The 27,456-nt window shown below is 35.4% G+C and overlaps 1 protein-coding gene across 2 annotated transcripts in view; it reads left to right on the forward strand.

The window, feature by feature from the left end:
- Positions 1 to 27,456, forward strand: part of RNGTT (RNA guanylyltransferase and 5'-phosphatase) — a 342,640-nt gene that overhangs the window by 155,350 nt on the left and 159,834 nt on the right. For both annotated transcript variants that reach the window (XM_039467722.2, XM_074397708.1), the window contains exon 12: positions 6,056 to 6,124. In XM_039467722.2, coding sequence (XP_039323656.1) covers positions 6,056 to 6,124 — 69 coding nt within the window. The remainder of the gene's footprint in view (positions 1 to 6,055; positions 6,125 to 27,456) is intronic.

Below are 27,456 nucleotides of genomic sequence, written 5' to 3' on the forward strand. Positions count from 1 at the left end.
CAAAGTTTCTTATGTGTGGGCTTGGTGGAAATATTTTTTATCAGCTATCGTCTGTCTGAAAAAGAACTCTATTTGCCTTTGTTATTGAAAGATATTTTCATTTGCTAAATATTTTTAGATCAACATTGTTTATATTAATATTAATATGTTTAAGGTAAGGCTTCATTGTCTTATGGCTGCTATAATTTCAGGAAAGGAGTCTGCTGTCAATCTTATTTTTGTTCCTCTGCCTGTAGTCTTTTCCCGCTTTTTGCTGGTTTTTGACTATGGGAATTCTACATTTGTTTGTTTGTTTGTTTGTCTGTCGTGTTTTTTTTTTTTTTTTTTTTTTTGCTTACATCTTTCTTCCAGTCCTCTTGGGGTGTGTATGTGTCTAATTGATTTTGTATCAATTGGAAGCATTATTTCTCTCAGTTGTTTCTTTGCTCTCTTATACCTTTCTTTTCCTTATCACGTTCCAGCTGTACAAGTGTTCTATCTTTGGCTGTAGTCTCCCAGCTCTTTGATTCTCAGTGCTGTTTCTTTTTCCTCTCTTTTTTTCTTTTTGTATTTCCGTTGGAAGAAGTGCCACATACCTTTCTTCTTCAAGTTTAGTGATCTTCCTCTGCTATGTCCAGTCTGTGGACAATCTCATTGATTATCATTCCCACTGGTTAACATCTTTTTCTCTGATGTTGTGTGTTTTCATTTCTGCATTTTCAATTGTTTCATTTTTATTATTTCCATCTCTGCTGAAACTCCATATCGGTTTATGCATGTTTCCCACTTTTTTGTCTAGATCATTTAAAATGTTATTTTTATTCATTTATCAACTTTTAAGTTCAGGTTACCATGTTCAGGATGTGCAGGTTTGTTACATAAGTAAATGTGTACCATGGTGGTTTATTGCACAGATCATGCCATCACCCAGATATTAAGTCTGCATCCATTAGCTATACTTCCTGATGCTCTCCCTTTCCCCATGCCTCCGACAGGTGCCTAGTGTGTGGTGTTCACGTCCATGTGGTCTCATCAACTCCCACTTACAAGTGAGAACATTCAGTATTTGTTTTTTTGTTCCTGTATTAGTTTGCTGAGGATAATGGTTCCCAACTCCATCCATGTCCCTGAAAGACATGATCCTGTTCCTTTTTATGGCTGCATAGTATTCCATGGTGTATATGTACCACATTTTCTTTATCCAGTCTATCATTGTTGGGCATTTAGGTTGATTCAGTTACTTTGCTTATTATAAATAGTTCTGCAGTGAATTTACATGTGCATATGTGTTTATAATAGAATAATTTATATTCCTCTGGGTATATATATCCACTAATGGGATTGCTGGGTCAAATGATACTTCTGCCTCTAGTTCTCTGAGGAATCACCACACTGTCTTCCATAGTGGTTGAACTAATTTATACTCCCACCCACAGTGTAAAAGTGTTCCCTTTCTCCACAACCTCACCAGCATCTGTTGTTTTTTGTAAATTTTGTTTTTAAAGTCTTTGATAATTCCAAAATATAGACCCTCTCTTTGTCTGCTTCTGTCGATTGCCTTTTCTTTGACTGTAGGTCATTCATTTTGTGTGTGTGTATGTGTGTGTGAGAGAGAGAATTTTAAAATTAGATGTGTTTCGTGGATTTTTTTTCCTGTGTGAACAAAAGAGACTGAGGTAAGTATCTTTATGGCTTGGTAACAGTAATTCTTTTAGTTTGTTAATAGGCTTCATTTGTGGGTAGGGTGGTGTACTGGTTAAATCAGTCTGTTCTATGTGTTGCTATATAATTATGTCTAAAGTACTCCAAAGAATTCACATTTTCTCAGTAGTTGGCTGCTGTTACTTGTATTTATTGTAATGCCTAGAGTATAAAATAGTTTTCTCCTGGCGTTTTTGTTTCACGTTTTGCTTTCAGTAGGCTCTGCTCCCCTGTACCACAGAGTGTTCTATTTGCATACATCTGGTACTTTTCCCCATATGTAAACAACTGCTTCTTGCCGCTCGGTGCCAGACTTGCAGAGACTGTGGAGTTTTCTTAGTTTTTCTTCTCTAGCCTGAGAAATACTAAGCATAACCTGGGCACCTGAATCGTAGACATGGACTTGTCCTCAGTGGGTCGTCCCTCTCCCTCTTGCCAGGAAGTTTTGCCTTGCATAGGGATGTTTTGTCAGGACCAAGTCTTCCGACTTTTTATGAATATAAAATCCTTGATCCAAGCCTGTCTCCAGCTTCTTGTATAGCTGCATATGAAGGTATTCCCAGGTAACTTTTGTGTCATATCAAGAAGAGTTTGGAAAGCAGGGGTGTTTTAATATCTGTGTACAACCAAGGTGAGGCATTCTTATGTTCCCTGCCCCTCCTGTCGTCTTTCTTGTGAAGCCCGATAGAAGCCTGGGACCTGGGAAAAACTTTGTATCTCTTGTGTTTGGGACTTCCAGGGATTCTAAATGGTTCCACTCACCCAGGCTTAGTTTTTAAGAATTGGTTAGATGTTCAGTTGTCTTCTTTGTACTCACTTTTATGACTGCTACTTCTTTTTCCTTTTCTCTACCAAGGGAGACATGAGTTCCTGTACTTCATCCTCGTTTGGAGGGGCTGGGATTCAGTTTATTTGGTTGCCTGCAGATGCCAGCTTTCTGATGGCCTTAACAAAAGTTATGATTTTGTAGATTATCTGCTTTTTTTTTTTTATCGTCAGTGTAGAAGCAGCATTCTCTTACTATTTTTCACATTGTAAATGAATGAGGAACTTTTTCTTAAACTAGCCTTTTCAAGGTATCTTCAAAGAGCAAGGCACTTCTAAAATTATGAACATAGATCTATGGAATGAATAAGGGGAAAAAGCATTTTCCTAACATTATTCAGTCAGTACTTAGAGCTTGGGATAATATCTGCAGTTACAGTATCATGCATAATTTGATGCATGCTGTAAATTAGAGATAGCAGCAGTAAAAATAATGGAAACTGCCTAAATGACTTAAATGTTGGCTCTAATGATGAAGATACTGATATATGGAAGATAACCATAACAGGTTTGGATTTTTTTTTTAAAGAATTGTGGATAGACAAAAGGCAATATTTCTAATTTAATAAACATGTTATGTATATGATCTCATATGAACATATAAATAAGTTAATAAAGCAATGTTAATAACATTCTTCGATTTCATGTCTTTTCTTAGAAAAACTTTATTTTCTTCAAGAATTTTACCTCTCTTCATATTCACTTTATTCATATAGTATATGCTATAACACATTTAAAGTCTATAAAAATTTTGTTAAATATGGAAATGGGGTCTTGCTTTGTTGGCCAAGTTGGTCTTGAACTCCTGGCCTCAAGCAGCCCCTGCCTCAGCCTCCCAAAGTGCTAGGATTACAGGTGTGAGCCACTGTGCCTGGCCAAGTCTATAAAATTTAAGTAGCTTTTGGAGGACTTACATATTTAGGAAGTTGCAGAAATCTTTGGAGCATTTGTTTCAAAGAGTCATAAGACTTTCTTTAGTTAGCTCTTTATTTTTAAAGTCTACTGTAATCTGTTCTGAGTGATTTTACTTTACCTGTCTGAATTAAAGCTAGTTGCTTATGTCTGATGGCCTCAATTTCCTTTTCTGGCAAGTTTTAAATTGTAATTTAAAACTTGAGAATATATATCTCATGAGGAGTTAGTTATGTGTTTTGAATGATAAGTGCTGAGCACAAGACTTCATTTTAGATCTTTAATACATGATAGATGATATTGTAAATGTTTATGTGTCAAGTAAAGAAAGAAATATCATCTAGAGTAATGAAGAGAAGCTCTTATTTTGACCCATGAATTTTCATAGTCCTTTAAATGCTCTGATTTATGAAAAGTTAGAGTAGAATAAAAAATGCAGTTACTTTCATTTCTGCAGCAGGTAACATCATGTTATGTAGAGTCTTGCTAACTAGCTATTTTTATTGTTACTTTATACTTTATATACAGACATGGTCCATTACATGAATTTGAGAAGTTTGGTTGAAGATTGGAAAAGCCATGATAACTTGCCATAAATGATGGACCTACAATAGAAGTAGAGCAAATGAAAGATTAAAGGTTACAATTTTTTTTAACCTTTTGGTTTTTTAAAGAGGTTATTGCAGTGTTTGGTTTTCATTGCATCACTATGAACTTAGCAAGTTACTTTTCATTCATTCATTCATTCATTCATTCATTCATTTGAGATGGTGTCTCACTCTGTTGCTAAGGCTGGAGTGCAATGGCATTATCTTGGCTCACTGCAACCTCCACCTCCCGGTTTCAGATGATTCACCTGCCTCAGCCTCATGAGTAGTAGCTGGGATTACAGGCGCCTACCACCATGCCCAGCTATTTTTTTTGTATTTTTAATAGAGATGGGGGTGTCATCATGTTGATCAGGCTGATCTCGAACTCCTGACCTCATGTAATCCGCCCGCCTTGGCCTCCCTAAATGCTGGGATTACAGGCATGAGCAAAGGCACCTGGCTGCAAGTTACTTTTCTTATGTGATGTGGTATAAGAAACAACAAAATTTTGTTTGAACCTTTATCCATGATTACTTACTTTATGGATATTTGAAAAAAGTTGAAACACTAAAGTTGTAAACATTGTTGGTCATTACAGAAGAATTGTTGATCATTACTTCGAAAGGAAACTAGTGTTTTAGTACAATTAGTTTATATATATATGTGTGTATATATATGGGGATATATATATATACACACACATATGTGTGTATATACATATGGGGATATATATATACACACACACATATATATATAGGCATTCAAATACAGACATATTTGAATCCTAGAACTATCCTGAATTTTCTGTTAATTGGCCAGATTCTGGATAACCTGGTGGTGTGGGAGGGACCTGGCGGGAAGTAGTTGGTTCATGGGAACTGTTTCCCCTCATACTGTTTTCGTAACAGTGAATTCTCATGTGATTTGATGCTTTAATAAGGGGCTTCCCCCTTTGCTCGACACTTATTCTCTTGCCTGCCACCATGTAAGACTTGCCTTTGCTCCTTCTTCGCCTTCTGCCATGACTATGAGGCTACCCCAGCCATGTGGAACAGCGAGTTCATTAGACCTCTTTTCCTTCATAAATTACCCAGTCTTGGGTATGTCTTCATTAGCAGTGTGAAAATGAACTAGTTCACCTGGCTCTGTAAAAGTATGTTTTGTTCTCTTTCCCAAAATGCAGAAATTGGTGTTTCAGGCTTTCATTAGTGATATACATGTTGAATTCTTCAAAATAATAAAAATCTGTGAAAGAATGCATTAAAATAACGTAGAATTCATTAGAGGGTATAGGGTCTGTAACTCTGTTAATATGGCATTGAAAAAACGTTACTTGTATTTTTTTACTTTGTATTCCGTGCAATGAAATTCTTTGCTTGGAAAAATTATAGAAAAGATGAAAAAAAAAAAAACCCCAAAGTAAGACTAAAAATATTCTCTAAGGGTTCTTGGAAAACACAATATATTTTTGGGTTATAATTCCTATGTTTGAGCTGGTTTGTGTTTACAGATTCTTGCCCCCAAGCAAGTTTCTTTGTAGCTTTGGACTATAATCTTCATATTTGAGCTAGTTTGTAGTTACAAATTCTTGTCCCCAAGCCTTGCTTTGCTTTTCCTTTTTGTGTGTGTTTATTTTTATTCCATTTATGTATTACTTTCCAGAGTTTGTACTTTCACTTTGTTTTCTGCTTCTATGTCTTTCTTCCTTTTGTGCTGGCTTAGGATTACATTTAAAAATACGTTTCAGTGCTTTATTGATTAGTTTGGTTGTTGTAGTTAGGACTGTTGTTTAGACTGGCTGCCAAGGAATGGAAGTGTGTGTGTGTGTGTGTGTGTGTGTGTGTGTGTATTCGTATCTTATAGTATATTAACCTAGATTCCTTTAGACCCATCTTTTCCCCTTATTTGTATTTCATTCAGTTCTTACAATTTATATATGAAGTTTTTATAGAGCTTATCAATAAATTTAAATAATTTTTTTTTGAAATTTAAATAATTTTAAAGTGATTATTATATTTTTAAAAAATACATGTGTATTTATTTTATAGCTACTTGAAGGAAATTTTGCCAAAGAAGTGAGCCATGAAATGGATGGACTTATTTTTCAGCCTACTGGAGTAAGTTCATTTGTCTGTGTGTGTGTGTTTGTGTGTTTTTTTTTTTTTGGTGTGTGTGTGTGTGTGTGTGTGTGTGTACACAGATATACATATATATACACGTATACATATATGCCTCAGACTTATTTACTTAGGGTTGATTACTGCTGTGATCGCTACTTTTCCTTAAAACAAATTGCTCATTATTAACTATTTTATTTATATCTAAATACATGTAATACTAAAATGAGCACCTGTCTGTTTTCACTACCTTAAGAAATAAACATTGTTGGTCATTACTTTTCAAGGAAGCTAGTCTTTTAATATACTTAGTTTTTAAAAAAAATAATTAAAAAATAGCATTACATAAATGTTTATTTCCTTTTGTAGCTTGGTATACTTTTATGGATTAATATCTCTAAAACTTCATTTTGCTGTAGTTTACTGTAGAGTAAAATTCAAAGAGTTGTTAATATTTGACAAAAAATAAAATTTTCGAATTTTTTTCATGTTAAATTTCTGAAATACACTGAAGAACTTTTACCAACTTAATGGTTGAATCATATGTTTGGAATAAGTTGTATTTTACTCTATAGCAGGTTTTCTAACCTCAACCATTGATATGTTGGGCCAGATAATTCTTTGCCATGGGAGTCGTCTTGTACACGGTAGGATGTTTAGCAGCATCTGTGGTCTGTACTCACTAGATGCCAGGAGTACCCCTTTTCCCATTTGTGACAACCAAATATATACTCTGACATTGCCCAGTTTCCTCAGGTAACAGAATTGCCCCCACTTGATAAACCTGTGTTCTGTAAGGCAGTATTTTTCAAAATGTGGCCTGTAGAGGACGATTAGCACCACCCAGGAAGTTTTCACAGATGCAGCTCACCCCCACACCTATTGAGTAGGAACACTGTGGATGGAGTTTAGCAGTTTGGTGTTTTGACAAGTTCTCCAGGTGATTCTAATGCATGTTCAAGTATGAGAGCTACTTACACTATAGGAAAGAGTTTATTTCATGTGCAACCACCTCATCATATGTTTCTTTTTTCTTTACTAACTCTTCTTTTAGAAATTAGAGTATAAGCTAGATGAGAATTTATATATGGAGACATCAGACTGGGTGCCTGGAGTAAAAGAAAGGGAATTAATAATTTGAGCACAGTGTATTAAATACGCTACAGATTGAATATCTCTGATCTAAACACTGATATACTGTAAAATTTATAATATTTTGAATGCCAGCATGATGCTCAAACACTCATTGGAGCATTTTGGACTTTTTGATTAGGGATGCTCAACTGGTAAGTATATATAATGCATTCCCAAATTTGAAAAAAATCAGAATCCAAACCACTTCTGGTCCCAAGCATTTCAGAAAAGGGATATTCAACCTATGCATGTAAAGCCTTGTATAATAAATCTCTGCTAAAATGCTAATTTAGAGACAGTGTGATATGTGATTGGCATCTGCCTGTCTTCTAGTCCCCCTTGCCAGGGAACAGAAAAATCTTATCTTCTGTGGTTGAAGGAGGAGAAGATGGAGGAACACTAGAGGTTAGGGACAGAAATTGTAGAAAATACCATTTTAGGAAAATGAAGGTTGAATCTTTGAGTTCTAATATATTCCAGTCTCCCTAGATTGAAAGAAGTAAAGTCTAAATATAACAATGAATTCAGAAAAATTCAGTGTTTGAAACTCCTGGTTCAGATCTGTGCATATATGGCATATGTAGGAAAAATGGCCTGACAAATGAGTGAGTCTGTTTCTCGGATGTGTAGTATAGACAGTTGATTTTGTCAGTCTGTTTTCTTTCTAGTAACCATACTTTTTATTACAATGACTTTGTAATTGATATCTGGTATTAAGTCTCCCTGTTTGCCAGCATTACCTTAAATCTTCGTAGACATTTGGTTTAACATGAAAGTTTCAGAATCAGTTTGTCATGTTATGCAGAAATTTTTGTTAGGAGTTTAATTGGAATGTCTTTGAATTTAGATTATTGTGGAGAAAATTGATGTGGGTTTGCCATGTTAAATCACTTTCTCCATGAATGCTATGACTTTTTTTTTTTTTTTTAAAAAGGTCTTTTTCTGTTCCGTAATTGAGTTTAAGTTTTTATTTTTATGGTAATTTCTAAATATTTCTTATTTTCTGCTTTTATAGTAAATCATGTCTTATTTCCCTTTTTTATTGCTGCTTCTAGTACACTGCCACATTTTTTATTTGTTTTATTGATTCAACAACCCTGTTGAATTCTGTTAGTTCATCATTGTCTAATTTGATACTTTGACCAGGACCTCTAATATTGAATTAATAAGTGTTTGTTCTAGTTAGATGAAGGTGAAGACATTTATACCTTCTTTTCAACCTCAAAGAGAATATAACGAAATTTTCTCTGTTAAATATGTTTGTGATAGATTTCTATTAGATATGCTTTATTATGGTAAGAAATTTCTGATCTGTTCTTCCAAGAAGTCTTTTGGAAAATCATAAATAGGTTTTGGGCTTTAACACCTTTTAGGACATTAATTTTAAGGCAGTAATGCCTCTTCTGTATCTATTGAGATTATCACATCATTTTTCTTTTTTACACCACTTATGTAGTAAATTACACTGATTTTTGTCACGTTAATCCATTCTTGCATTCCTGGGTTAAATGCTGCTTGATCATGACACACATTATATTTTAGGCAAACCTTTGAATCTAGGTATAATTACTTCTTGAGAATTTCTGTCGTCTTGTTTCTTACGGTTCATTTTTTTCTTTTCTTCTTTTGAGATAGGGTCTCACTTAGTCGCCCAGGCCGGAGTGCAGAGGCACAAACATGGCTTACTGCAGCCTCGACCTTCAGGGCACAAGTGATCTTCCCACCTCAGCTGGAACTACAGGCACATACCACCACACCTTGCTAATTTTTGTATTTTTCGTAGATATGGTGTTTGCCTTGTTGCTGAGGCTGATCTGAAGCTCCTGAGCTTAAGCAATTCACCTGTCTTAGCCTCCCAAAGTTCTGGGATTACAGGCATGAGCCACCGTACCAGCCTATTTTTCTCCTTTTTGTATATTCAGAATAATGAAGGTAATATTTTTTATTATTGAAAAAATTATGTAAGTTGCATATAATCCATGGTAATGCCTTTCCATGATTTTAAAAAATCAATTACAATAGAGTGATTTATACTGAAAAATAGAACAGTCTCTCATCTTTTTCAGCACCCCAAGTGCTACTCCTAGGAGGCAATTATTTTCCTGTTTTTTAATTTTTTTTGCTTTTACTTCTACATTTCTACACAATATATGCTGGGTTTTTTTGGTTTTTTATTTTATTCATGATCTGCTTACTTTGTACTATGGAAGACAGGATTGAGCCCTCTAATTCCACGAATGCCCTTCACACCCCTTTCCCCTTCTGTCATCCTATTGGAATTATATCACATATTTGGTCAAATTCATATTCAGTATTTATATTTTTATGGTGACATAACTATTCCTGAGTCAAATAGTGTACAATTATGTATTTTTTTTTTAGCAAAGTCTTGTCACCCAGCATTAGGAATATTTTCAGTTGTTATAGTTACTAATATTTCTTTCTTTAAACTCTCCAAAAGAACTGTTTGTTTTCAGTGCAGTCAAATATATAAGGTCCATTTTTCATTTGAAGGCATTCTTTCTGAAGCCCTCCATTCTTTAGTCCGCTGCATAGCCTTTTCTTCATAGAGTTTCTTTTCACTATTTCATCCAGGAAATCCCTTTTACCTTTCTTCTCTGATAGATTTCCTGACTTTTTTTACTTGATCTTTTCTGGTTTGAGTGATATTGAAAACCTAATGCTGTACAAACTGGTCCTTATGCTTATGAAGCCTTTGTTTCAGCTTTGAACTGAACATGTTATTCTCAGTAGTCTCTAAACCGTTCTACAATTTTATGACTCTGACTTAGCTCCAAAGTGTTTATTGTTCTTGTGTAGTTCTGTGCAACTTGGTATAATGTTGATTATCTCGTAATAAATCAAGCCTCCCTGTTTGCCAGGATGTTCTTAAATATTTGGGGACATTTGCTTTCACATGTTAAGTTTTGCAATCTGTATATCATGTTACACAGAAATTTTTGGTAGGAGTTTAATGGAATGGCTTTGCATATATATTAATTTGGAGAAAGTTAGTGTGTTTACAATGTTAAATCATTGTACTAGAGAGTTAGGGAAAAGGTACAATAAACTGTAGCTCAAGACTACTTTTCTAGATGTCAGAAATTTTCAGAAGTTTTAGATCTACTCTTAGTTTACATATTCAATTTTGTATTTTTAAAAATAAGTCATAACTGATAGCAATATGAGACGATAGAACTAAAATGAAGGGAGTAATTTTACTCAGATTCTCTATTTGTAATAAGCCTTATAAAATACTGGCTTTCTCGGCTTCTTCTGCCTTTTGGATGGCTGTCTTTATACTTGTCTTCTAAGATAGTTCTATCCCCCTTTCCTTCTCTTTATAGAGAAAAGTGTATTTTTTATAGCTATAGCTGTTTTGGCTCAAATCAACCTTTAACCCTTGCCTTTTATTTTGCCTCTAGTACTCTATTTCTTCATTCATATTATACATTTCTGTTAGGGACAACCAGTTTTTAAACAATCACTGAAGTCTGTTAAGTGGCTCATTACTTTGTCTTTTTGAGTTATCCTTGCTATTTATTCCTTTTTTCAAAAAGATCGTGTCAGATTTGGCTCAAATTGTTTTTATACTCCAGCTATTTCAGTAGCTTCTTAACTGTTCTTTGTATCTGTACCGTCTTTTCAGTCTACCCCTGTTTTTTGACCTAGTAAAATCATATTGTGGGAGAAAGCCTAATATGGGGGAGACCAGTATTGACTGATAGAAGTATAACACAAATATGAGCCATAAATATTTTTTAAATGTTTCTAGTTGCCACACTAAGAAAAAAAGAAAATGGTGCAATTAATTTTAATAATATATTTTACTTAAACCACTATGTCAAAAGTATTATCATTTCAACATTAACTCAATATAAAAACAATTTTTATTTTTGTACTAAGTATTTGAAATCCAGTGGGAATTTTACACTTGCAGCACATCTTGGCCTTGCCACTGTTCAGTGCTCAATGGCCATATGTGTAGTAGACAGTGCAGGTGTAGATATATTGATTTATTGTTTCCCCTTTCTTGCATGTGCTCATGGCATTTGTACATGATTCATTTGTGATCTTCAGTTGAATTGTAATTCTCTGTGTAATGATAGATTTTTCTTCTTCAGCTTGCAGAACAAAATAAGGCTACATTTCTTTATTATTCAAATGCAAAAGGCAGGCTCCTATACTCCCCACCTCCTACCCACTTCTAAATCATAGTGCATTGCAGCATTGTAGGGTTATTTTTTTTTTTTTTGAGATGGAGTTTCGCTGTTGTTACCCAGGCTGGAATGCAATGGCACGATCTCGGCTCACCGCAACCTCCGCCTCCTGGGTTCAGGCAATTCTCCTGCCTCAGCCTCCTGACTAGCTGGGATTACAGGCATGCGCCACCATGCCCAGCTAATTTTTTGTATTTTTAGTAGAGACGGGGTTTCACCATGTTGACCAGGCTGGTCTTGATCTCTCAACCTCGTGATCCACCCGCCTCGGCCTCCCAAAGTGCTGGGATTACAGGCTTGAGCCACCGCGCCCGGCTTGGGTTACCTTTTTTTATTTCCTAGATTCTTCCTTTTAAAATTGTGCTTTGAGGGTTTTTTTTTTTTTTTTGCCATTTTTTTTTTTAAATTATACTTTATGTTCTGGAATACATATGCAGAATGTGCAGGTTTGTTATGTAGGTACACATGTGCCATGGTGGTTTGCTGCATTCATCAACCCATCATCTACATTAGTTACTTCTCATAATGCTGTTCCTCCCCTAACCCCTCACCCCCTGACAGGCCCTGGTGTATGATGTTCCCCTCCCTCTGTCCATTTGTTCTCATTGTTCAACTCCCACTTATGAGTGAGAACATGTGGTATTTGGTTTTCTGTTCCTGTGTTACATGCTTTCAGTTTTTAAACATGTTCTATTCAAGGGGTCTTGATTCCAGACTCCAGTTTCTGGAATGGTGAAATGCTACTGAGTTTGTAGATGCAAACCATTTTTTGTGCATTTACTGCCTTCAGCCCTCTGTGTTGATAGTGTTGAAGAGAGGTGTTTCTGAGCCACCCCTGTTAGTCTGATGGTAGTATTTTAGGATATAAAGAGTTGGAAAGGTAGTTGCTAGGTTTCTTTTGTATCACCTTAGTCATGAATATTTAATCTTAAACCTCTTTAAACAAAATTGGCGCATACATATACACATTAAATAACTATTCCTGTCAACACTCTTAGACCAGCCTGGTCAGAAGTGACACACCTTTATCTAGAATTACATCTTTCCTTCCATGACAGTCTAGGTTCTGATCATCAGCCTGTACCTTCTACTTCTCTGACATGGAGATTTTTCAGTTCTCTGGTAGCAGCTGACCTCATTCTGAGGCCACCAGTCCAAGAGAGATGAGATCTTAGATTCCTGTGCACACTCTGTGTCTTCATTGCTCTGCCATTCCGTAGGATTTATGGGAGAGTGGTTTGCTTTCATGAAACTGAAAGCAATGTCTTTTTCTTTCTTCTTGAAAAACTGTTACTGATTGCCAAATTTCTTCAGAAATAAAACAGATTGTTTAAATGATTATTCTCAAAGCAGAAGCGATTCTCTTTAAGATGCCTTGCAGTTTCTAGCTACCCCTCGCAAGCTATCTTTTGGTCATATTTTTGCCTCACAAAATCTTTGGGTTCTATGTGGTGATTAGTCTTTTCCTTCCTTATTTCTTTTTAAACTTTCATTGTCTAGGATAGTGTTTGGCCCAGTATATCTTAAAACTGTTTGTTAAAGGAATGAAAATGCATCTTTGTGTTTTCCCCAGTCTTTCAGATTTGACTAGTTTTATATGTTACCAATATAGGTAAACATCTTTTAAATGTATAGATGTTTTATCTTCCTTGCTGCATAGAAATATGTATAATCTAATTTATGCTGTTAGCTTTTATCCTTTCAAGAAATTTTTCAGTGACTTTCTTTAAATTCCCACTTTTCTTTGCAGAGTTCAGAATCCAAACACCATTTTTCCCTGAAACATTGACACAAGCTTTGTCATTGGCATATTCTCTTCAGAGACTGCCCAGTGGGTTAGGAATGGTCTCTGATCAAACAAACAGACACCACTAAATATCTTTTTGATTCTCCAGTTTTTCATCTGCCAAATGTAGAGGCTACAAGAGCTTAGCTTTGAAATACTGTTATGGTCATATGATGATCAATGTGAATGATACAAATCAGTACCTAAAAATTTCTTCTTTCTGCCAATGTCTGGTGAAAATCTAGGTAAAGAATTTTTAATAAAAGAGAGAATAAACTCTTTTTATTTTAGTTTCCTAAAAATAATGTATCTTTTAAATGGCAAGTTAGACAATTAAACTAGACTTCTTATGAATTGATAATATGACTATTAAATATGATTGTATTCCTATTAATTTTCTTCTCCTGTCATCATTTCTTTTTTGGATGGGAAAAGACAGAGTCTTGCTCTGTTGCCCAGGCTGGAGTGCAGTGGCACAGTCTTGGCTCACTGCAATCCCTGCTTCCCGGGTTCAAGTGATTCTTTAGTAGAGATGACATTTTGCCATGTTGGCCAGGCTGGTCTCAAACTCAAGTGATCTGCCCACCTCATCCTCCCAAAGTGCTGGGATTACAGGCATGAGCCACCATGCCTGGCCATCCTGCCATCGTTTTAATAGACTTTTCACTTTTTTATCTCCTAAATTATTAAGATTTTAAAGTATATGGAATGGCTCTGAAAGGGTTGCATTTTATTCATCAGTGGATATTGTCAGCTTCTTCCAAAAATATTAATTTATTTTTATTAGAACAGATTTATTTTATTTTAAATTTATTTTTATATAGATTTATCTATAACAGATTCTAGATTAGCTTACATTTATGACTCATTTTAGAAAAAATGTTTCACAACTGCCTATTTTGGTAATAGTTTAATTGATGACATAGCACTATACTATACTAGTTATAAATATCTAGTTCATGATTTTCATTTTCCATGAAATTTTAATGATTTCAATCTTTGTTTCTTAATGTTTTATTTCTGGTTGTAGTTTCTCATCATTTTCTATTAGTTTTTTTATTTCTTAAAAGCATATATTACCAACTTTAATTCTCTTAGTTTTTATCACTAATATATACCTTTCATCATATTTTTGGTGTGTTCTTTAATTGGACTGTTAATTGCTAAAACAGCATTGGAGTGTAAGAAGGATGTGGTGCATATGACATGTCTACCCATCATATTTAATTCAGTGGTTATTTTATATTCCTACTATATTTTTGGTAAACATTCTAAAGGATATTCCTTTTTTTTTTTTTTTTAACAGAGCCTTGCTTTGTCGCCCAGGCTGAGGTGCGGTGGTGCGATCTTGGCTCACTGCAACCTCCGCCTCCCTGGTTCAAGCAGTTCTCTTGCCTCAGCCTCCTGAATAGCCGTAATTACAGGCATTTGCCACCACACCCAGCTAATTTTTCATATTTTTAGTAGAGACGGGGTTTCCCCATGTTGGCCAGGCTGGTCTCAAACTCCTGAGCTTGTGATTCGCCTGCCTCGGACTCCCAAAGTGCTGGAATTACAGGTGTAAGATGCTGTGCTCAGCCTCTAAAGGGTATTCCAAGTATAAATATATATTAATTATGCCATACAGAATAGGCTTCAGTTTCATATAAATCCATTCAGGGTAGCAGGAGGCAATTTTCTTCCTCAAGTGCAGAATTTCATTATATTGAACTGGGTAGCCTTGTTATTTTTTCCTTATTTTGGTTTTGCAATTTCAACCTCAAATTCTCCTGCAAAAGCTGATTTTTTTCTATTTTTATTTTATCCTCAGTTTAGGACACCATCATAAGAGTGGTCTTATGTATTCCATTTTCAGACTTCTGATTTGCCAAAACCCCAGAATTAGCCTGTAATTAGCTCTTATGCGGAGATTTATGACTTTTCTACTTCTTTTTAAAAAATGGAAATAGGTTTCTATTAAAGTTGAATGACATTATCAGAAACTGTATTTATCATATTCTGCTAAAGAAAGCAGAGTTTAAGACACAGTTTTCTAATTCTTACTCACAAATTCTCCTTATGACTTTAAAAGAAAGAATACTTAAGATTTTTCTCACTTCTTTTATCCTTATACATTGTCATCAAGTTCCTTTATCAGGTGAAATGGACTTTTTCTGATTGCTGTTTGCATATTCAAAGGAAACACCTTAATTTTCCTTTTCACCTGCACTAGGTCTTATTTGTAAGGAAGTAAGAAGAGAGTTCATTACAGACAGGTGTGGCTTTTCGTGGTGAGCAGAGATGTGATTTTAAATGGTCCAGGGACAGGGCATCAGATGATACTGCATCATATGATGAGAAATGTAGTCCCTTGTTTTTATTCAGTCTTTCAGATTATAAGAAGAAAGTCTTTTTCTAGTTTTTAATATCAAAGACTGCTGATCTTTTCAACAAGAGTGTGGGCCTACTTTTAAACTATTCAGTAGGCAACATATCTATAGAATTTGGCATCACTGATTAATTTGTCTTACCTAATTTTAGGACTTAGGATAAGCAATACTAGTTTCTATTATAGTTTAAATGGTATGCCATTTGTTATAAAGTTTCCATTTAAAAATATATATGTATATTTTAGATTTTAGAGCAAACTCATTTAAAGAAAAGTAAATAATACTGGTGATATTTCAATGTGACAGAAATCCTAAGGTGGTAAATGAGAAGTTAAAATTTAAAAAACGTGATGGTACTAGTTAACTACTGTATTAGTTTCCTATGGCTGCTTTAACACATTACCACAAACTTGGTGTCTTAAAACAACACACATTTACTCCCTTACAGATCTGGAGGTCCTGCACTTTGGGAGGTCGAGGTGGGTAGATCACTTGAGCCCAGGAGTTTGAGATAAACCTGGCAACACAGTGAGACCCCATCTCTACAAAGAATAAAAAAAATTAGCCAGGCATTGTGGCATGCATCTGTAGTCCCAGTTACTTGGGAGGCTGAGGTAGGAGGATTGCTTGAGCCTGGGGGCTCAAAGCTGCGGTGAACTATGATTGTGCCACTGTACTCAGGCCTTGGTGACAGAGATTTTTTTAAAAAAAATTTTTAGAAAAGATACTTGTGATTGCAGTTAGGGTTCATCTGGGTAATTCAGAATAATCTCCCCTCCCCTTGAAGAGCCTTGATTTAATCACATCGCCAAATCTCTTTTGCTATGAAACGTAACACATTCCTGATATTGCTGGGTGGCCATTTTTCAGCCTACCAAAGTTATAGCTTAATAAGACATTTCCAACCAATAGCTGTAGACCTTAATACTCAGTGTAATTTCTGATTCTGTCTTGGTAAGATTTGTGAATCACTGTTCTTTCTTAGACTTCCTATTAAGAGAAAGTTCTAAATGAGAAGTTTAAGACCCTTAATCAGGCCAAGAACTTTTTAAGTAAAATGTGCTAACATTTCAAAATTTTTCTTCTGGGGAAGTCTAAAACTTTTTGATGAATTCAGCTTTATTAATTAAGTGCAGGGCAAGTATTACTTTGTTATGACAAAAGTAATATAGTATATTAGAGGTAATCTGCATTTAAAAAATAATACCAAAATGTGAGTAAACTTTTCCTTTATTTTAAAATTGGGGGATATTCAAATTTTAAAACCTGGAATTCTTCTGCCTGTCTAGAGGTCAGTCCTTCAGTCCCTTGCCTGGTGGCATTTGCCTGTTGTTACTATTCTTGGAATAGAGAAGGTAAAGAGGCCAGGGTCCACTCTTGGGTAAACTTTCACTTAACCTTACATACAGTTTCAGTTTTTCTCTTCTCTTTTGAATCTTCTCCACCAGAGTTCTGTCCTTCAGCTTTTTCACAGAATAAACATATCTCCTGCCTTTTGCCTGCAATGAAGGAGAGAAGCTAGAGATTTAGTTATTCTTCTATAGACTTTCCCTGGTCTCCTTGTTTTATGTCCTATGCCTTACCTTTATCCCCTGCCAGCCTTCTAGGTTACCTGTTACTTACATGACTCAAGTCTTTTCTGGGCACTGCACCATGCAGCAGGAATGACTTGCACTGGCATCCTTCTCTGCATATACTTAGTATGTGGTTTTCTTTGCTCTGTGCTCTGTTAACTTCTCTATCTACTGTCTTTCAAAAATACATTGCTATAGTTTTTTCTCTGCTATTGTCGGTCTCTCCTATTTTTGTTTTTCTTTTCTGTTGATACCTCTTTTTTCTGCAACTCTCACCTTTAGTGAGGTTTTATATCAAAGTTGGCATAAATACACGTTAAGTCTACCGTTTATCATTAAATCTTTGAAACTTCTTGCAATGTGGTGTTGCATCTGTTGGTTCCTCTTAGCCAACAATTCAAGTAAATCAAGAAAGATTGTTTTCAGTGATCAGCCTAGTGATCTGAAAGGGTCAGTGTATATAAAGTGGAGAACATGTCCTGATGAAGCACAGGCAAAGCTTGATTTTAGCCTGTCATTCTGTTATCCATCCTCTGATACCACAGAAATATTCCAAAGGCAAAGGAATGGCAAAAGATGATGAGGATTACTAGTGAGTCTACTTGTGCAAAAAACTTCTCGGCCTAAATTGTGTTTGGTGCTACTTAAAACTTAGCAAGAAGTTCATTCTGCTCTGTTACATTAATTATAATGAGTGAGTCGAGGTTGAATAAAAGGTAGAAGATACTAGTACTGTTGAAAAAAGAAGATACACATAATCCTGTTAAAGGATATATTTATTTATGTATTTTATTTTATTTTTTTGAGAGAGTCTTGCTTTGTCGCCCAGGCTGAAGTGCAATCTTGACTCACTGCAATCTCTGCCTCCTGCGTTCAAGCGAGTTGCCTGCCTCAGCCTCCCGAGTAGCTGGGACTACAGGCTTGTCCCCATCATGCCTGGTGTTTGTATTTTTAGTAGAGACGGGATTTCACCATGTTGACCAGGCTGGTCTCAAACTTCTGATCTTAAGTGATCCACCCGCCTCAGTCTCCCAAAGTGCTGGGATTACAGGCATGAGCCACCCTGCACAGCCAAAAAAGAATATTTTGAATCCTAGGGAATTTACTCAAGAACAGTGATAAAAATTACTATATTAAAATGATGATTTCTATTGAAAACAAACTCCCAAAAACCAGCTTAGGAGAAAGTTTGTTTGTTTAGCTTTTAATTTAATACTCTACTTTCAGAGACATAACCATGTAACACACTCATAATTGGACAGTTTACTTTTATAAGAAGGAAAAGTTAATCGGTAGTTTAATCAAGGAAATAAAGCTTGGGATATTTGTGTTTATAAAGAAGTACACTAATATCCGATTTTGACTAAGACACAGAGCAGTCATTAATCATCATGAAAGCCTGGATTCAAACGAAGTGAATTAAAATGCATTACAGAATTACAGAACATCGGAGGTTATCTAGTTCACTCACTGGTGTTAAAAAGATAATCGCCAATGTTTTAGGTTTCTGTGGACTGCCTCAGGTAACTGTGTGGAGGGATAGGTTACTAGGTCAGCATTCTGCTTCCAATTGCAGTGCTGCTGATTTGTTAATATTACGTTTATAGATGGTACTCATAGATGAGATTATGTTTTAAAAAGGGCTTTGCCTGCTAAGTAAATGATGTTTGAATCAACTGCTTTTTTGAAAAGTCACCAGTCATCTCCTTTTATTGAAAAATTAAGATAAATTTTCACCCTTATTTGCTGGATCCTTTAGTGTTAGTCTATATTCTACCCACTCTTTGTTGAAATACTTTCTTTTATGGCTTCTATGACACCACATGGTCCTGATTCCCTCTAGGCTTCTGCCATTCTTCTCAGTCTCTTTCAAGCTCTTCATCTTCTACCAGACATTGAAGTTTAGTGTTTCTCAGGGCTCATCGCACCGGATTTCATTCTTTCTCATGCCCTACTCTTTTTCTAGTAATCTCGTCCATACCTGTGACTTTGGTTCTTTTTTATCAGTGTGTTACTCAGACTTCAGATTTCTAAATAAGCCCCAAATTTGGTTATCTAATTGCCTGCTCTGATGCTGCCTTTTGAATTTTTCAAAAACACCAGAAACACAATACAGACAGTTCTGGTGAGTTTGACTTATGAGTTTTCAACCTTACGATGGCTTTATTGGGGACAGTAATGCCATTGTAAGTTGAGAAGCATCTGCATATCAAAGACAAACTCTATCTCTACTCCTGAAATGATCAAATAAGCAGACATACAAACTGGTTCTTTTCCAGCATTTCTACCTCAGTTACTAAATGCAGTTACTTAAATCAGAAATCTTGCTGTCATCTTTGGCACCTTCCCCTTCCTTCATCTCCAAGTCTTTATCTTTTAAGTATCTCTTAAATTATTCCCTTATTTCTCCATTGTCACTGCTACTACTCTAATCCAGGTTGTCATTCATTGCCTTTTGCTGGAACCACTACAGTGGCATCCTAACCAGTCTTACAACATCTACTCTTGTCTCCCTCCAGTCTTTTCTTTGTTCTATATGTAGAGCTTCCTTAATCTCGTGCTTTCTTCTTGTTCTCAGGTTAAAGATCAAAATTAGATTTGGAGCCAGTTGGCGTTTTTCTTTATCATATGTTGCCTTTTAGTTTCCCTGTGTGTTTTGCTGTTGATTAAAAAATTACTTTTTTTTTTTTTTGGAGACGGAGTTTCGCCCTTGTTACCCAGGCTGGAGTGCAATGGCACGATCTCGGCTCACCGCAACCTCCGCCTCCTGGGTTCAGGCAATTCTTCTGCCTCAGCCTCCTGAGTAGCTGGGATTATAGGCACGCGCCACCATGCTCAGCTAATTTTTTGCACCATTAGTAGAGACGGGGTTTCACCATGTTGACCAGGATGGTCTCGATCTCTTGACCTCGTGATCCACCCGCCTCGGCCTCCTAAAGTGCTGGGATTACAGGCTTGAGCCACCGCACCCGGCCCTTAAAAAATTACTTTAATATTTTTTATTTAAAGGTGGTTTAATTATATTATTCACTAAGGGTGATACAAACAATAATACAAACAGTCAGTCAGTCAGTTTGATATGCTATAACAACTGAGTACCATAAACTGAGTGGCTTATAAACAACAGAATTTTATTTCTCGGCCGGGCGCGGTGGCTCAAGCCTGTAATCCCAGCACTTTGGGAGGCTGAGGCAGGTGGATCACGAGGTCAAGAGATCGAGACCATCCTGGTCAACATGGTGAAACCCCGTCTCTACTAAAAATACAAAAAACTAGCTGGGCGTGGTGGCGCATGCCTGTAATCCCAGCTACTTAGGAGGCTGAGACAGGAGAATTGCCTGAACCTAGGAGGCGGAGGTTGAGGTGAGCCGAGATCGTGCCATTGCACTCCAGCCTGGGTAACAAGAGCGAAACTCCGTCTCAAAAAAAAAAAAGAAAAAAAAAAAAAGAATTTTATTTCTCATAGTTCCAGAAGCTGGGAAGTCCAAGATCAAGGTTTTGGCAGATTCAGTGTGTGGTGAGGGCCTGCTTCTTGGCTCATGGTGAGGGCCTGCTTCTTAGCTCATGTTGTGTCCCACATGGCAGAAGGGGCAAGGGAGCTTTCCTAGGTCTCTTTTCTAAAAGCAGGAGTCTCGTGCATAGAGGCAGAGTCCTCATGACTTAATCACTCTCCAAAGGCCCTACCTCCTAATACCATCACATTAAGGGGTTAGGATTTAAACATAGGAGTTTTGTGGGGGACACAAACATCAGTCCGTAGCACAGCGTTTTTTAAAAAAACTGAAATGTAACCTATACTTGACAAAAATACCTAAATATTTGAGAAAAATTTTGGTATTTTCTTCAAAAGGAAAAAATTACCTGTTTATTTTCAATATAAACCTATTTTCTTTCTGAGGTTTAAGGTTCAAGCTTTCTTCAAACAGAAATGATAATTTTAAAAAAGAACCACTTTCAAATTGAATTTTTCTTTTCATTATCAGCCTGTATAATAAACTATGTTTTATTAGACTCCTATCTATATGGTTTTCAGTTCTGCAATTTCATTTCCATTTTGAATTGCTAATTTTTGGCCATTTATCACTTAAAAATGAATAATGTGATAATTTGTTATTTTAATATGCAGGTATAGATCTTTTACATGATAGCTATTATATTATTTAATTTACAAAGTTGGTAGTAAAGTGAAATTTTATTTGCTAGCTTTTACAAGTGGATTTTAGTGGGGATTTATGTAGCATATTAAATTTTTACATGTGGTAATAACATTAATTTTTAACCTTTTGAAAAAGCATCTTTGATTTTACTTTTATCATCTGGAGAAACTTAGGTTTCTAGACAAGAATTTTATGCCATTAGTAATCTATCACCGAAATAAAAACAGAATAGCCGGGCGCGGTGGCTCAAGCCTGTAATCCCAGCACTTTGAGAGGCCGAGGCGGGTGGATCGCAAGGTCAAGAGATCGAGACCATCCTAGTCAACATGGTGAAACCGCGTCTCTACTTAAAAAAAATACAAAAAATTAGCTGGACATGGTGGCGCGTGCCTGTAATCCCAGCTACTCAGGAGGCTGAGGCAGGAGAATTGCTTGAACCCAGGAGGCGGAGGTTGCAGTGAGCCAAGATCGCACCATTGCACTCCAGCCTGGGTAACAAGAGCGAAACTCCGTCTCAAAATAAAAAATAAAAAAAATAAAAAAATTAAAACAACAACAACAACAAAAAAACAGAATAGTGAATTGTATAATTGAGGTAAGAATAAGAATCTTGAAAGTATTTTTGTTTATTTTATATTTAGAAAAATCCTTTTCTTGTTGTACCCACCAACTCTAGTATGGTTAGTAAAACATAATTGTTTCTATTGAGTCTAGAGTTATTTACTCTCAAGTAGTAGAGATATAATTGTTTTTGAATGTTTTCATCACTATTTTGATTTTCCTCTAAGGTGGGTCAGGTTGATTTTATGTACCTAGTATCAGGTTTGCATATAAATTTAAATTTAAATAAATTGGTATCTTCAGTTTGCATATAAATTTAGAGTCAGCTTTGATTTTAATATTGCATTCTTTTGAAATATTAATGTTTTTATTAAACCTTTACTACTGTCAGGTATATTGAATGTTATGGATAGATTGTAAAATGAAAATTGGAATTAGTCTAATGCCGTGTCTTGAAGTACATGACGAATTAGAATGGTTTTCCTCTGTGGCAAGGATGTTACCATGGTGAGAGCTTCTGTTTCCATGACATTTGCTTGCATATTTTGATAGGTCTTCAACTGAAGAAGGCCTCTGTTTTCTGGCAGGCTGCAAAAGTGTCATTCTGTCTTTTCTCAAAATGTGTTATTTTTATTGGAAAATATAATTTCCAAGGAATTGTAATAGCAAAGTGCCAAGAAAGAAAATACCTTATTTTAATTTTTTTCCTTGTTCAACTTTTAGAGCACAGCAAAATATTCTTAGCTTGCTTTGCGTAATGAAGAAAAGGGAAAACATCACTTTCAAGTTTTTCAAATAAATATTTACTTTAAAAAATTTATTGGCAAAATAAACAGCTCCAGATGCATAATTTGTAATCAGTCTCAGCTGCATATAGATATATAATGTTACTGTACAACTAAAAGCAATTGCTAATGATGATATATTAGTAGCAGAGAAAGGAGAAATTAATATAAATAAGGACTTCACAAAAATCAAAGAAGTGGTGAATTCCTAGAGGGTAAATACACAGAATACCAAATCAGTTGTCATATGAATGGTACATATTAAACACTTAATGAATTAGGGAGAGTTCTTTTCATCAATAACTTATGTTTAATGTTGAAACATTCATGGTAGATTTTTAAAATCTGCATTTTACGATGGTATAAATTTTTAAACTAGATGAGACATTTACATGGTTCAGAAATTTTAACATGTATTTAAAAATATATGTAGACGATAGTCTTCCTCTCATACCTTCCCTAGTTTTCTTTATACATATTATAGAAGCAAATACAAATGTATTAATACATTCTTACTTTCTTTCCACTTTTTCAAAAAGGTAGCATATTATTTTACACTTTGCTTTTCAGAATTTGTCCAGGTATATTTTTAAAATGTCTTTTTTTTTTTTTTTAGTGCTCTGATTTAGGCATCTAGGGGGATATAGTGGAATCACAGCAAAAGGATAGGGTTTATTGACATCTCTCATCCCTTAAGCTTATAGCAATTCCAAATTTTAGAAGGAAATATTTAAAAGCACACATTTTGTCTATGGAGGATAAGAAAATTAATTTTACTTTTGTTGTCAAAGTTCAGTGATAACTTTAGTGACTCTTTCTACTGATAGACCAGTTCATTTTGTAAGAGCTACAAATTGAAATAGTCTCTAAAGAATATGTATTTATATATGCTATTTCTTCAGCCTGAAACTATTTTCTTCTTTTCTATATTACTCCCATTTATCCTTCAATTATCAAGTTAGATATGCTTCCTTGATGAAGCCTGGGCTGACTAGGTGAGCCTGACTCTCTCCTCTGTGCCCCTACAGTATTCCCATGGGCCCCAAAGCACTTAACACATATTAATTTTTAGTTATTTAAAAAATTACCATTTCTCTTACTAGATTGTAAGTATTATGAAGGCAGAGACCATATCTGTCTCGTTCACAGTGATATTTTTTAGTGCTTATAACAGTAGGGTGAATATTAAGTACTGTGTTGTACGTGTATGCAATTTGAATATCTTAGTTCCTGAGATTCATTGTACTCTCTTACAGCTACTTAGCTCATCCTTATTGCCTGTATAATTCTCAGCTTAAATTTTACTTCCTCTGGGAAACTTCCCTTGATCTTTTTGACTGTGTTACATTTCATTTTCTCTGCTATATGGCACTCTGAACTTCATATTTCATTACATTCTTCACAGTTTTTTGTAACTGCTTATTATTTGTCTGAAAGTCCTATTATCTTTCTTACTGGTCTCTGCCACAAAGGTTGACACAGGCCTGGTGATTGATCAGTAGTTATTGGTTTGGAAAAAAAAAAAGAAAAAAAAAAAAGAATGAATGCATGCTTTAGATCAGTGTTTCTCAACTGGCATGATTTTACTTCCCAAATAACATTTGACAGTATGTGGGGACATTTTTGATTATTTTGATTGGCCCATAGAGGCCAGGGATGCTGTTAAACCTCCTGCAATGCACAAAACAGCCCCCACAACAAAGAGTCACCTGCCCCGATGTCAGTAGTATTGCTGTTAAAGAACTCTGCCTTAGACTCTGGATTTAATTCTTTGCTTTCTTCATATTTTCTTAGGTTTATGGATTTATAAATTTATAAATATATATAAATTTATAAAAAAAGACATTTTGTCTTTTTTCTTTAAATTCTATGTATTTTGTGATAGTTTAACTTTTTTAATGTGTAGAAATTATATATATTTAAGGTATACAGCTTGATGTTTTGATATACATTGTGAAATGATCGCCACATTCCAGCTAATTAACATCTGTTGCTTCTGTCTAGCTGCCATTTTTGTACTCTTTGACCAACATCATCCCATTTCTAGTTCCTTCCATTTCCTGGCAGCCACCATCCTAATCTCTGCTTCTATGAGTTTGACTAATTGAGATTCCATTTATAAGTAAGATTATGCAGTATTTCTCTTTCTGGCTTATTTTGCTTAGTGCAGTGCTCTCTACCTCCATCCATGTTATCACAAACAGCAGAAATTACTCTTCTGGGGGTAAGGCGGAATAATATTCCATTATATGTACACCACATTTCCTTTAACCATTCATCCATCGTAGGACATTTAATTTGCTTCCATATCTTCGCTGTTGTGCATAAAGCCACCGTGAATGGGAGAGAGCAGATATCTCTTTAAGATTCTGTTTTCAGTGCTTCTGGATACATACTCAGAGGTGGGATTGCTGAATCACAAGGTGGTTCTGTCTTTAATTTTTTGAGGAACCTCAATACTCTTTTCACTAATGGGCTGTACCAATTTACATTCCCACCAGCAGTATACAAGGGTTCACTTTTCTCCATATCCTTGACAACACTTGTTATTTCTTGCCTTTTTGGTAATAGACATCCTCGAAGATGTGAAGTGCTGTTTTATTAAGGTTTTGATTTGTGTTTTTCTGCTGATTAGAAATGCTGAGCAGCTTTTCAATAGGCCTGTTTGCCATCAACATTTCTTCTTTTGAGAAGTGTCTATTCAGGGCCCTGACCCATTTTTAACAGGTTATTTGTATTTTTAATACTGAGTTGTATGACTTCTTTATATATTGGATTTTCACCCCTGGGTGGAAGTATAGTTTGCAGATTTTTTTTTTTCCCATTTCACAGTTGGCTTTTTAACTTGTCGATTGTTCCTTTTGCTGTGCAGAAGCTTTTTAATTTTATGTAGTCCCACTTGTCTGTTTTTGCTTCTGTTGCCTGTGCTTTTGGTGTCATATCCAGGAAATAGTTGCCAAGACGAGTGTCAAGAAATTTTTCTTTGTTTTCTTCTAGGAGTTTTAGTTTCCATTTTTATGTTTAACTATTTAATCCATTTTGAGTTGATTTTTGTATATGGTGTGCACCTTTTTATCTTTCCATTCACCCCATACAGTGTGGTAGATAGTATATATTTTGGAATCTGGAGTAAAATACCCGGGTTAAAATATCTTTTCTACCAATTTCTTCATGACTGTTTTGTGATCCATGAGAAGGGGTACTATGTTAAATTGATCTACCTCATGGAGCTATTTTGAGAATAAAATGATTTAAGAGAATTCAAACCAGTACTGGTGAAAAGCAAAAACTCAGTCAATGCTAACCATTAGAAGTTATTGCCTTTATTATTCTATGTATAGGGTATAGTAGGGGATAAAACTGCAGAGGATGAATAAAGCTAGATAAGGTGGGGATGCTCTTTGGTTGTTAGGTTGAGAAGCTTGTATTGGTATTCAGTAAACCATCTAACCAGATGGATTCAGGATCAGTTGTATTTGATAGGGCCTGTTGATAATAGGGATAACAATTAGGTTGATCACAGTAGCCTGGGTGAAAAAGTAATACAGATAATTGATAGAATATGGAACTGGTAGAGACAGCATCAAAGATGATTAGAGAGCTTTGAACCTTTCTGGTTAAGAGCGTTATGTTAATCAGAAATAGAAATCAGAATGGAGATCAACTCGTTTTTTGTTTAAGAATATAAATGATTCAGTTTTAGATTTGAAGCTTTAGGCTGCCTTTAGGATATTAATGAAGAAGCCAGTGCCTGACATTCTTTTCTGTTCAAAAATAGGTATCCAGATCTTTCTGGGAGAAAGTTAGGACTGGAGATGAAGATTTGAGAGTGATTTTCATTGTAGGTTTTGGAATCTTAGAGGAATGGATTCTGTATAGTATGTAATGGTGAAAAGGCAGATAATAGATTCTTGAAGAATGTGCGTTCATAATTGATTCGATTGTTTTACTTTCTCTAGTAGCGTTACTGTTTGGGATTTCTAAAGTTTTCTTTAAAAATAAATGCTATAATAAAACTAATATTATAGTGAGGACAGGGATCTTTCTTAGCTTCAGATATGATCATTGTGAAGAAGGCATTATGTCTCAGGTTTTACTATAGAACTTGGTGATAGCTACTCACATTTTACTAGTGGAAATAATAGAATAACATAAGCCTGCAAGGTATTTTTAGATATCTCTGGTCTAGATATCCTGTTTTAGGCAAGCCAAATGCTGTTACTACATTTTTACAAATGAGATAGGTAAAGTCCACTTTGAACTTGCTTAAAATAATTACATTAGTAGAGGCAAAGAGGGACTAAATATGTTGCTCCTTTGTTGATACTTCTGCTAGCTTCATTTACATCAGGGTTTCTCAACCTTGGCACCATTGACATTTTGGGCTAGATAATTCTTTGTTGTGGGCAGCTGCACTGTGCTTTGTAGGATTAGTTTAGTATTATCTCTAGCCTTTAGCCACTAGATGGCAGTAGCACCCCCTCCCTACCTCTTGTTCAACCGAAAATGTCTCCACGCGTTGCCAAATATCCCTTGGGGGCAAAATCTCCTTTTGTTGAGAACCAGTGCTTTACAGCACAAATATATATCACATATGCCTCCAGTTAGTTTCCTCTCCACCTTAGTTTTACAGACTTCTCTTTGGCATATGGCCATCTTCTGCCTCTAAGCCAGGTTCTATTCTCATCTGGTCAGTACTTTCCCAAGCATCTTATTTTGCTGCCTGATGTTTACATTTATTACATT

Source organism: Saimiri boliviensis, chromosome 4 (assembly GCF_048565385.1).
Source record: "Saimiri boliviensis isolate mSaiBol1 chromosome 4, mSaiBol1.pri, whole genome shotgun sequence".
Taxonomy (NCBI): Eukaryota; Metazoa; Chordata; class Mammalia; order Primates; family Cebidae; genus Saimiri; species Saimiri boliviensis.